The sequence below is a fragment of the Pimephales promelas genome, chromosome 6 (assembly GCF_988280905.1).
Source record: "Pimephales promelas chromosome 6, fPimPro1.hap1.1, whole genome shotgun sequence".
NCBI lineage: Eukaryota > Metazoa > Chordata > Actinopteri > Cypriniformes > Leuciscidae > Pimephales > Pimephales promelas.
Window position 1 is genome coordinate 9,357,325 of NC_142774.1, and position 12,474 is coordinate 9,369,798.

The 12,474-nt window shown below is 38.3% G+C and overlaps 1 protein-coding gene across 3 annotated transcripts in view; it reads right to left on the bottom strand.

Moving 5' to 3' along the window:
- lef1 (lymphoid enhancer-binding factor 1) overlaps positions 1-12,474 on the bottom strand; it is a 46,239-nt gene that overhangs the window by 5,550 nt on the left and 28,215 nt on the right. For 2 of the 3 annotated variants that reach the window (XM_039688847.2, XM_039688839.2), the window contains exons 7-9: positions 10,154-10,316; positions 9,466-9,573; positions 6,727-6,775 (exon numbers count right to left, since the gene is read on the bottom strand). In XM_039688847.2, coding sequence (XP_039544781.1) covers positions 6,727-6,775; positions 9,466-9,573; positions 10,154-10,316 — 320 coding nt within the window. Of the gene's footprint in view, positions 1-5,682; positions 5,724-6,726; positions 6,776-9,465; positions 9,574-10,153; positions 10,317-12,474 lie in introns of all 3 variants that reach the window. The other variant, XM_039688858.2, reaches the window with a different exon arrangement.

Genomic DNA, 12,474 nt, shown 5'->3' on the forward strand with positions numbered 1-12,474 from the left:
AAATGTACACTCATGAATTAAAAGGGAACCAATTCTTTTTACCCATGCAGGTTCAGTTGAGGTCCAAACCTTTCCAATCCAAACATTTCTGGTAAAGCAACTCAAGGTACTTCGTTCCAGCTTTCTTAGAAATTGAAAGGGTTTTCAGGCACAAAGAGTATCAGTTATTCTGCCATTCATGTGCCGGAGGCAGAGTGGACATTAAGAAGAGAGACAGGGCGCTCTCATCAGCACACAAGGGACTTTCAGTGTCTCCCTCTCATGCCTTTTCATCAAAGGGTGACATCTGACTTCTGGCCTCACTCATCACAGACACAGAGCCGGATAAAGACGACCCGATTCGGGCACAGCTGTCCAGCAGCATTTGCTTCACAGAGCAGGCTGTGACCTCCAAAGTGCCCGGTACCTCCAACGGTCTCCCACACTGCCCCACTATTGTCAATCTCTGGCACACTGAAAGCTTTTAAACCTTCGGCCGACCAATAGTACGGTACGCCTCATATAGGGGCTTGGCAACATCATCAAACTCGGACGAAGAATGACGCTATAAAAATCAAAAGCGAAACGCCGCAGAACAGTCATCGTAACACAGCGTCAATGTCCAGGTGGCAACAAAGCAGCATGTTGAAATGTGCCAGACTGTCGTGACTCACAACCTTGGCTTCTTTGAATGACTAAGACTACATCTTCAGCGCCAGCTTTCCATTAAAAGACCAGCATTGTTACATGGCTTTCCCCATTCCCAATGAAAAAATAAAAATGCACAGTGGCAAAAAAGTAACAGCCCTGAGGGCATGTATGCCCCAGCTCAGATAACAATCTCAAAGCCTGCAAATCACAAGGGTTAGTCAGACAAGAGCTCTCACAGCTAAATCTGAGAAACAGATAGTAAGAACAAGAAGAGGATGTGGAAATGTTGTACAGGAAAAGTGGGATGTGTGAGGAAGAAAATTCTATAACCTAAATTTACTCCAATGTGCATTTTTGTTTTCAAGTCAGAGTTAAGGAATATGTGTCATAAAGCATCTAATTAAAGACCAAGCCTGTCCTTCACACCAAAAATAAAAAAAACACCACTCGTTTTCTCCCTGAGAAATCCCTTATTTTCCACCCTGAATGTCTTACACGTACATACTGAATTTCTGTGAAATCTAGATACACTGCAAAAATGTTTTTAATTAGTCCCCTTTGACTCGTTTTCTTGGAAAATATCCTAACATTTTTAAATCAAGATTTTAACCCTTAGGGGTCTGAGGTGTTCTCTGGGTCCTGGAGGTGTTCTGACATGCGCTGACATTTGTGTTTTCACATTTTTTTTCTGTTACTTGTGACATTTTCATGGCTAAAGTATTATTACACTGTATTCGGCACAAACTCTGCTACAATAATATGTCAGCAGCATGTATGTAAAATGTTGTAGTTTTGAGATGATAACGTTTATGCGTGGTTTGTGAAAAACAAAAAAATTGTGAGCTGGGGCTCGTTCTTCGTACGTTGCTTAAAACATCCGAGATCAAATGAGACATCTAAGATGAGATCATCGTGCTAATCATGATCCGGCTAATTGGGTTCTTCGAACACACCTGTTGTTTATGATTAGTATCGCTGGATTGAGTTATCTGAGATAACTGCGCGTTCTCGCGTTGGTTTAAAAGGGTACATGTATCGATAGCAGAACCAGTAATCAGCAACGCTGCTATTGGCTGTTCAGCATGGCCAAAGAACACGCCCAGTTTTTCTCCCAAGCAGAGCAAGCGCTTTTAATGCAAGGTTATGCCGAATTTCAGTCTTTAATTAAAACGCCAGGAACACCTCAAAGTGTGCAAAAGCCAGGAGAGAGTGCTGGCAAAACTAGAAGACAAATTAAATGCGTTTGTGGTGGCCATGTTAGATGTTTTAATAACTTATTATTATTTTATTTTTATTTTCATAATTTCATAATTACTTTGTTCATTGTAATGTCGAGTCACCACACTATAATAATGGACATGGTGAAAGTGAAGTACAAAAATATTCTACCTAATGGTAATTTAAGGCCTTATAGGCCTACTAGTCTCTTTTAAAAAGGCACTGTTAAATAAATGATTGTCTGTTTATAAAAGCAAACAGGAAAAATGCTGAGAAAAAAATAATAATGATGCTCCTGACCCTGGCAGAAGAACTGACCCTTGGGTTGAATGTGAATTGCCCTGTTGTGAAGGGCATCCCTGGGTTCAGCTCTTCCAGACCCACATCAGGGACCAGTAGCAGCAACACCTTCATTGGGAAATGAGATTTAAATTATCTTTGTACACTATGAAATAATTTGTTGCTGCATTAAATGAAGTAGACCTATAATCCAAATTGGCCGGTTTAGTCATTTCAACTGTGAAATCTTGAGTAATGATAAATTGCTTTGTCTTTTGAAAGTAAAAACTGATAAACTTAGTTAATGTAAAAATATTTTGCCATGAGTTATCAATCATATTGCACTGGAGAGATGACTGAAACTTCTCAGATGACTGTCCTTTGGAGGAAGTACTTTAATTTTAATTGTGCCTATGCCTATTATTTCTGACAGGAGTCCACATGTACAGAAAGGCCTATACAGAAGAGTCTGCACACAGCATTGATATAGGGGTGGGCAGTGTAGAGACAACTTTTGCTTTTTATTTGTTGCATGAGGCATGTGTGACACAAACGACACAGGGTTAAATTCGTTCCCTATATGAGTCTTCAACAGAAAATATAGTATTTTTTTGAAAAAACAAAAATCAGGGGGAGAAACAGAACTTGACTAAGAAAAAATTGCACTAGAAATAGAGTTGCTTCAAAATAAACTTCAGAGTAAAATCACACAGAGTACTATTGCTGACCTTGCATAATATCTTTTAAAAAGATGACTGAATAACTGGCTTTTCTTTACAAAGAACAATTGAAATAAAACTCTAAGCAAATGAGTTTTGCAAATTTGTCTTGTCTTTTATTTTAGGCTTAATTCAACTTTTTTTTTTTCCTTTTTCTGATGTTGGCAGTGTTGTGTAATGTGGCACATGCAATGTCACAGGCCCTGTCAGGTGCAACCCTCAGGCTTTTTAGACCCTGAAATCTTCCCTTTAGTTGGCCAAAGCTCATGTCATTGTGGCAAAAAAAAAAAACAACAACAACTAAGAGCACTACTTTGTGAATGGCACAACAGAAAGCTTATCAAGTTCTCCGCATCTCCAATAGTGTAAAGGAAGCCACTCGCAAATAATTTTAGGGCAATGCAAACATTTTGTACTGTTGTTGAAGCCCGACATCGAATCAAACATTAATGTGCATTTCCAACAAAATAATAATGTATTTAAACGACACCCTCACGACGATCGTTTCACGACGTTCGTTTCACGAGAAAACAAAAATAAATCTCAGAAATTAGGCTACACTATCGCGCTACGCTGAAGGACTTCCCGTATCAGCCGCGATCTAATCCTGTTTACATGAAATAAGCCTGCTCGCGAGCAGGTTCAAGCTGACGGACTTGTTGCTATGACAGCAAGTCCAGGATGAGCGTCGAAGAACCAAACGATCCAAGATCATGCCAAATCGCCAACAATCAAATCCAGCTAACTGAGTTAGCGACGTACGAAGAACGAGCCCCTGGTATCACTGGCGATACCGTGGACCCCAGGGGGTTAATTGTTTTTAAGCATGTACAATACCACTCAAAATGAATTAATATACAATACTGGGACTGCTTAAAGTGATTGGTAAAGACTTTTCTGGTGTTACAAAAGACTTCTTTTTAAATCAATGCTGTTCTTTTGAACTGTCTATTCATCAAATAATTCTGGGGGGAAAGTAATGTTTACACAAAAACATGGCAAAAAAAAACGGTTTTCAACTTTAATAACAACACTTTAAAAAAATATTGTTGGTTTAACTTAAAAAAAATCAAGTAACCTTAAAATTTTAAGTTGATTGAACTGGAAAAAGTGAGTTAATACAATGGAGGAGGTTGATTTAATCATCAGAAACTTAAATGAATAAGTTATCTGAACTAAATAAATTATTTAAGTTGATTTGACAAAAGGAAAAATGTTGTGATAACATTTAAATCTTGAAAATATTTTTTTTTACAGTGAAGAAATGTTTTTTTTTTGAGCATCAAATCATCATATTAGAATGATTTCTGAAAGATCGTGTGACACTGAAGAATGGAGCAATGATGCAGAAAATTCAGCTTTCATTGCAGGAATAAATTACAAAAACCAGTTATTTTAAATTGTAATAATATTTGACAGTATTTCTGTTTTTGCTCAATTTATTTAACTAGATCTGCATTTTGTTTAAAGAATGAAGATTCATTCTCTAAAAATATCTTATTTAGCATTGCTTCAGGTAAATATATCTTGTTTTTTTTAAGTGGATATTTTAACTAGAAAACCACAACAACAAAAATACTCGTTAAGAATAGGATTTATTTTGCACTATGTACAAGCTACTATGATCCCATCAATTATCAAAAATGTTATCACTTTATTTACAAGTATTACATTTGTCATTTGTGAGGCGAATAAATGAAGACAAATTTGATGTTTCGCAGTCTGTCCGGATCTGCATGAATTGACAAGCAGCGGCAATATTCTCTGTTTTATGTATATTAGTTTAAGGTTGCCACATTGAATCAGCTGGAGCGTCAATCCCCAGTTCACTAATTACTGAACCGAAGATAGAGCGCCTTTTAGCTGCTTTTTTTTTTTAAAGAAAGAGAAAAAATAAGAAAGTGTGAAACTGTCCAATTTGTGTTCGGTAGCCACAGGGTAGTGAACTGATCAAACGTAAAACCTCTGTCTTGTAGGTTTTTGGGAAGGACCATATTTGTCACATCTGTGCAGCTTTCATGACAAAAAGAAGTGGAAAAGCAAGATGTGGGGTGATTTAATAAGAGGGAAAATAGATATGTTCTCTTGATGACGGAAACGATTCTCTTCTTTGTTTAGAGAACTAAATTCTTTTAGGCCAGTTGGTTTAATCGCTAAAAAATTAAAAAGCAAAGCGCAAGCCAAATTTGCTGGCAAGGGCTTCATTCATTCACAGGGTTGGCGAGATAACACATGGGGGCCATATGGGTGAATGCTAAAAGAGTTAGCTTACATCTGGGTCGACTCTTTCAAAACCATCCCAGTTTCCAAATGTTGTCAAAAAAGCGCCAGTCAAACATGGCCGTGAGCCACAGGATTGTATGTTATTGGTGCATGCCAAATATTAATGATGGAAGGAATGAATGAGGAAAGAAACCTGATAGTGTGGACTTGATGTTCTGAGCCGACTTTGTCGAGATTATTCTGTTCTGTGATCTTTCAAACTAATGGTGCGCTCGATAAAAGCATTCGTCTTCTGAAAATACAAACTCGTCACCCAATGCCACAAGCCACACATCAGTGTACAGGAAAAGGGATGTAATGGAGTTCTTAAACAGAGTTAGGAAAGAAAAATGACTTGTCACAACAATTCATCTGTATGTTCATAAGAGTAAACCCTTTAACAATGGCGCTCACACACACAAAGCAAACAACAGCTTTTGTAATACAACAGTGAATGGTTGATTGGTGAACTCAAGGTTTGCCTTTAGGATTAGTCTCATGTATTTCTGATTGCCAAGAACCACATTAGAAAATCATGACTCAATCAGACCAGAGGTACGGAAGAGGCTCTTACCATTGTTCAGATGTACGCCGTTTTCATTCTCTGGCCTGTACCTGCAGGAAATCGTAGCTTTTAATTACCAGGATGTGCCTCTAAGTACATATAAGTCCATCTCTGGTCTTAATTGCCAATGTAGGGCCAACAAACATAATTGGCTGGCATATTTAACACATCAGCATTGTTCATTAAAAGAACAGTTCAACCAATAATGAACATTCTGTCATCATTTACTCATCCTCGTGTCATGACTTACTTTCTTCCAAGAACACATAAGGAGAAAATCTGAATAATGTGCTGGACGAATCACTCAGGATGGTTCTTGTGAATTGGATTAAATGCTTTATTGAAAAGATCTGACACATAAGAATGTTCCATTCACAAATTAAACATCGCTACAAATGAGTCATTAGTCACTTTAAAGAGAGCTTTATGGCATTTTTTTTTTTTTTTGTAATTTTGTAGCTAGAAAGCCCCAGTACAAAAATTCACCCTTTGTGTTCCATAAAAGAAAAAGTCATATCCATTTGAGTGTACAGTAAATGATGCCAGATGCTATTGTAATGTTCATTTGGATAAACTATCCATTTAATTCCATTATACACAACTCTAAATTATCTAGATTTAGCGCCAGATATACATTGTACAAGCACACATTGCAAATGCATTTATAAAACGGCAAATAGCCAGAAAAGATAGAAACAATGAAGGAAGCATGTGGACTTTAAAACAGACTAATCCTAAAGACTTAAATATGAAGAGAAGATGGAAAGATGGAGTGGTTGGGTGGGGTGTACTGTTCATAATGGTGTGAAAATTACAAATTAACAGTAAAACTGCAGACTTGTGGATTTTCAGGCAACCAACAGAGTCATTAATTCATAAATGTTCATGTTGACTTTAGAAATGTTGGAATTCACTGTGTGAACGCATTTATTGAGCATGTGGCATCCCATCATAAACCACTTTACATAAACTACGGTGACATTAGCTAAGTTAGTGTGTACATTAATGAAATAGGACAAATTACAGCCAGAATGCAAGGTCACTGAGTCTTACCTGGGGCAGGTTCCTGGATCTTTTCCCGCTTCCGCTTCTTTTTCTTTCCCTATGAAACAGCCAGAGGAATATTTAAAGGGCCGCCATGAAAGCATGACTCTTCTGCCATTTGTCAATTGAAAAAATATTCCTTACTGTATTAAAATAAAATAATTAATAAAATAAAAGTCCAATACCCTTCCTAATTCTTCTGGATTCCATGTTCAAATCACCAATCAGAAAGTTAAACAAGAATAAAACATCTGCCCCTGCTCCAATTGACACGACAAACACTCCTCCAGAGTGAGAAGTCTGGACTGCTTTAGGATTTGTAGCTTACCCAAAATCCCCTGGCAGGATGACTATAGGTATAGATAGTGCTGCACTGTCATTTTGCAGTCCAATATGAGCCACGCTATGGTTGCCTGCTGTAAAGTCTGATAATCCACTTATTCAGTCACTAATCTGTGTATTCTAGCCCTGACTGACGGAACCAAGAAGCCCAGAGCAGGAGAAGCGTCGATGACAGAGCAGGGATACGCTCAGAATCCTTAGCACTATTAAATACAAGTGTGCTCCCACCACTAATATATAAGTGGAGATGAAAGTTCATCTGTCTTTGAAGTGTTTCGTTTTAGTCCTGTTGCTTTTCCATTTGGTGATTAGTGTGAAAGCCAGGTTTTAGTTTTAGCATCACATCCTGGCACTTCATATTGAGTGAGATTTATGCTGGTTAAAACTTAACCATACATTTTGGAGGTGAATTCTGCAAGTGTACTGCCTTAATATCTGCAACACCTGTGCAAACTAAAGGAATAATTGTATATAATTGTATATAGGATGCAAATGGCCTCATTTATGTACCATAAGCAGAATGGATGAATGTAAATCCTTGTGTAAAACCATTCTAATACAACAATTGAAGAATTGTTCATAAAAAATATTTGTATGAAACCATCACATTTAACGCAATTTGCATTTACACAAACTTAACAGGCTTGTGATTCATGAATCAGTCGTAAAACCAACACTTAAACGTCACTTAAATTGGCATAATTCACGCAAGAACATTTTCAAGAACAATTTACACAAATTCAGTCTGCTCATTTCTGAGCTTCATTTCTGAGACTCGAGCAGAACAAATTTATCATCAAACCCCGCTTATGTAAAGGATCACTTTCAGTGCAACAATTTACGCAATAATATATATGTATGTATATATATATATATATATATATATATATTTACATTTACATTCGATTAACAATTCTGCTTGTGTTTCTGCCTCATTTATGAAACTCAAGAAGAATGGATGTGTTTTGTAAATTTGTATGGATACATTCAATGCAATAATTTACAGAAAAGCCTTTTTTGAACAATTTGCACAAATTTGTTCTGCTCACGTTTCATGAATGAGTCACAAAAAAAATCCTATGAAAATAACCATCAATAGAAGTCATTGTGAAACAATGACCAGCCTTTTTGTTAAGGCTTTTTTAAAATTAAATACAACAAATTGCTATCTATCTTGTGAATATTTGCATTATTTAAAGCGATACTCCACCATTTTTTCATGTTAAACTATGTTATTCCCTTAACTAAGACAAGTTGATACATACCTCTGTGGTCTCAGTAATAGGTCTCAGCGTAATACTACAGTAAGTGATTGGGAGCGCTTCGACTCGGCGAATATGGACTCGGCGCAGTAATATCATCACTCTGAGAGGACCTTTCACGAATGATGATATTACTATGCCGATTCGAAGTGCTCCCAAGCACTTGCCGTGGTATTTCGCCATACAATATAGTTATCCACTTTACACGCTTAGAAAAGCGCAACGTTTTATTTTGTGTCACCGTCCTAGGTCGAGTTACACTGCTTGAGTAACTGTATTTAAATAGGGAAAATGTGGAGGTGTTTGGTCGCTTCTCTGCTTGGCCCATATTGAATGAACTGGGCTAGTTAAAGTCCCCGTGAAATCAAAATTGAACCTATTTACTTTGTTAGCGCATATTACTAGTCTTGTGGTGAACAATTAATCCGTGCAAGTGAATATATATTAAAAAAAATGTTTCACCTTAGTAATCTTTAATCAAAATCTGAAAAGTTACTTCCGGTCTGGAACGGTTTCTTTTTCTGATGACGTAGGTTTCACATTTGGGTGGGTAAACGCTTAACCACTCCCCTCAAACCGTTAGTTTGCTATGAGCGAGAGATGGAGAGGAGGAGCGCTAGAGTAAAACCCTGCCCTCTGTTCAATATTTCGTTTCACTTGGAAATACGTCACAGCACTGGAGAAAAATCGTTTGCAACTTCCGGTTCACGGGGACTTTAAGTGCGATCAAAGTGTCTCGCACACCAGATATGCATCAACTTGTCTTAGTTAAGGGAATAACATAGTGTAATATGAAAAAACGGTTGAGGATCCCTTTAAATATATATTTGAGTAGGATTTTAGACTTTTTATACCTATGGTTACACTTTTACAATTTTGGTGTCCTTGTCACAGGTTACATGTAGTTAACTATTATTACTCAGCTCTTTGAATTGAACACCTTAAAATAAAGTGTCTCGGACTTAACTTTCGGACTACAAAACAAACAACATAGACTTGTGAATCGTGTCATCTGTAGTAGCTAGTATGCATATATTTTCATTTTTGAAGACACTCAAACATTGCGAGCATTATATTTACTCTCAAGCACTCAACACATGACACAACTCTCAGTCTCAGGCAGTGTGTTAGTGTGGACACTTACATAATTGTCTCTGGCAGACCATCCTGGGTAAAGCTGCATATGGAGCTGCCGTTCCTTGCGGGCTAATTCGTAATACTTAGCTTGCTCTTCCCGAGATAAAGCATGCCACTGTTCGGTGCAGAGGGAGATTAGAGAGAGGGGGGAGAAAAGTAGTCAATTACTGACATGCACTTTTAAGTTCCTTCCAAAGAGTCGCATGCTGGCGTTTGGCTAAAAATCCTTGTTAACTCAAATGTTGTGTGTGTGTCAGAGTAAATCTGTGTGTGCGTGTGCCTGGGGGTGGAATGGAACATGATGAAGAGATTAACATATGCAGCGATGAGAGAAGGGAAGGAAAAAAAACACGAAACTTTGATTTCATATCAAAACACTGGTTCCAATTTAGCGGCGCTTTACTTCAAACCATGTCAGGGTGCAATTACCCCACACCACCGCAAAACGGTCCTTTGCTGTGGCTAGCCGCCTCAAACCGCCATAAAGCATTAAATATGTTTAACAGCTCCTCTATTTCCAATTCCGAAAAAGAAGGATTACACAGTTAAACCATCTACCTGCCCAAAGCCCCCAATTTCTGAACCGCCAGCTTGTGTGTTGGTGTACTTGTTATGTTGAGTTATACCGATGTGCTAACTATGATAGAGCCGTGGTGCAAGAGACCCCAAAGCGTGAAGGCGAACCACATACGTACCCTCCGGCCGAGGATCTGATTGATCGCGGCGCTCTCCTTCAGCGTGCATTCGGCCACCACATTGGCACGCATCTCTTTCATATACAGCATGAAAGCATTTAGAGGTTTCTTGATGTGAGGTCTTTTGGGCTCCTGCTCCTTTCTCTGCTCATGCTGAGATTTCCTGGAGAAACAGGGGGAGGAAAGAGTTAAAAAAAGGGGGGGGGAGAATTATTAAGTGATACAGGGAAATACAAAGGGGAAAACCGCTCAGAGGGAGGTGCGAAAGCGGCTGCCACAGCGACGCCATGGCGTGTGAGAGCGCCGAATGTCTGATTCCAACCACCAATCAGAAAGCTGCGTGAGAGAACAATCTGGGAGCCAGTGCCGAAAAGCTAGCAGCGGCTTTTAATTATGTCCATTTGGGTGCTTTCATGCAAAGAGATTACTTCACCAGTAATGGCAACCAAACCTTCATATTCCCTCTCTCTAGTCTACGAGAGTCCCAGTGTTTCATTCCCATTGGTGACCTAGAGCTGATAGGTCTTGCCAACAGCACGACTCATATTCGTTGAAATCAGATGCACCAAAAATCTAATTTGAGCTGACTGATGAATAGCCAATATAATACAGACCTATTATATTTTGAGTGAATAGATAAAACAGAATAAACTAAAATCAATAGTTTTAAAATCGCAATTAAACGAAAGTAGCAACAGATCTTTTGCTACATATTGCCAGATTAGTGAAAAAATGTTGGGTGGGACTTTGAGATGTGGGCATAGCACTCAAAAGTGCACTCAAGGGCAAGGTTGAAGCGGACTAAGGCTTTGTCCACACCGATATGCGTTTAGCAATACATTTTGTATCATATCTGCGTTTCGTCCAGACGGATCCAGCCTTGGGAGCCTGAAACCGCTATTTTTTTTTAAACCGGGTCCCAAAGTGGATAAATCTGAAAACGACACCCTTGCGTTTTTGTGTGTACAGCCAAAGCCAGCCAGTACGTATAGTTTGTGAAACGATGATGGCATCACCCACATGTCGACCCTAGTGAGATACCGCTACGTCACATAAAAATAACTTCGGACTACATGCTTGTGTTCATGCTGCAGAAGCTACTTAGCCCCGTTTTATTTATTTATTTATTATTTACTTGTATGTATGAAGAGTTCAGATGCAAAAGCCTCTAAGTGCCATTTGAAATTTTCTTCTAGAATGATCATTTTTATCAAGCTTGTATATTTAAGTTCAGTGATTTCACGTAAATGGCAATGATAATTACCTATTAATTGTTATTTAAGTTTGATACAAAAATCATCATTAAAGAAGAAAATTTCAAATGGTATTTAGAGGCTTTTGCATCTGAACTCTTCGTATATTAAATTTCCTTATTTGACTTTATTTTTCATATTTTCTTTCTTATGCTATGATGCTTGTCTGTTGTCTGATTAGACATTTCATATTTTGTACTAGGGGAGTCACCACGCCTTAAAATTAGTCCACATGAGGTGCATTGGCAAAAAAAAAAAAAAAATCCAATTAGAGAGGCACTTCAAGAGAGTCCGCACACTCCACCAAAGACGAGAGACGTCAAAAAGCAAGATAAAATCAAATGCTTTTACTGGAAATAGTGGGAAACGTTTCGGTCACATGTGGCCTTTCTCAATGCCAAGCTTACAACAATACATTTAGCTATTCAAGGGTGGGGAAAGTGATACTTTAAAAACGCTTTTGGAAATTGTTGATGTTTGAAATCAACCAAAACAAACACACTCCTCTCTTCATTGCTCCGCCTCCAAATAAGAAATCACGCTCCAATCCTAACTGCCCTGCTCCGAGCCGGTCTCGAACCTCGATCACCAGCATGCGAGGCAAGTGCACTAGCAATGATGCTAAACACAGCATTCTCTAGCAATCTTCAGCGCAACTCTCACCAGCTGGTCTCCATTACACACACAATCCAAGAGTGGATGTCTGTTTATCATAGCAGAAGCACAACAAAATAATGCTTCGCAAAAAATAAAGCGCAGATGAAGAACGAATGACGATGAAGCACAAAAAAATTCACGTACAGTACACAATAGAAAAGGTTTGTTGTTAGTTGCCAACAGCACAGCAGCTCCAGACAAACAATGTTACTCATGTAGAGCGAATGAATCAAAGCAACATCCATGTCAGGTCCTAAAGCTCTTTCCTGATCAAAATCCTTCATTTTCCAGTTATTTCTTCTAAGCTTTTGTATTGTGTCTCATCTCTATTATGTCTTTTTTTCGAATCTCCCTCTTTTGCTTGTCTCTCTCCTCCACCGTCATACTGATGTTGATTGGCTACACACGTTT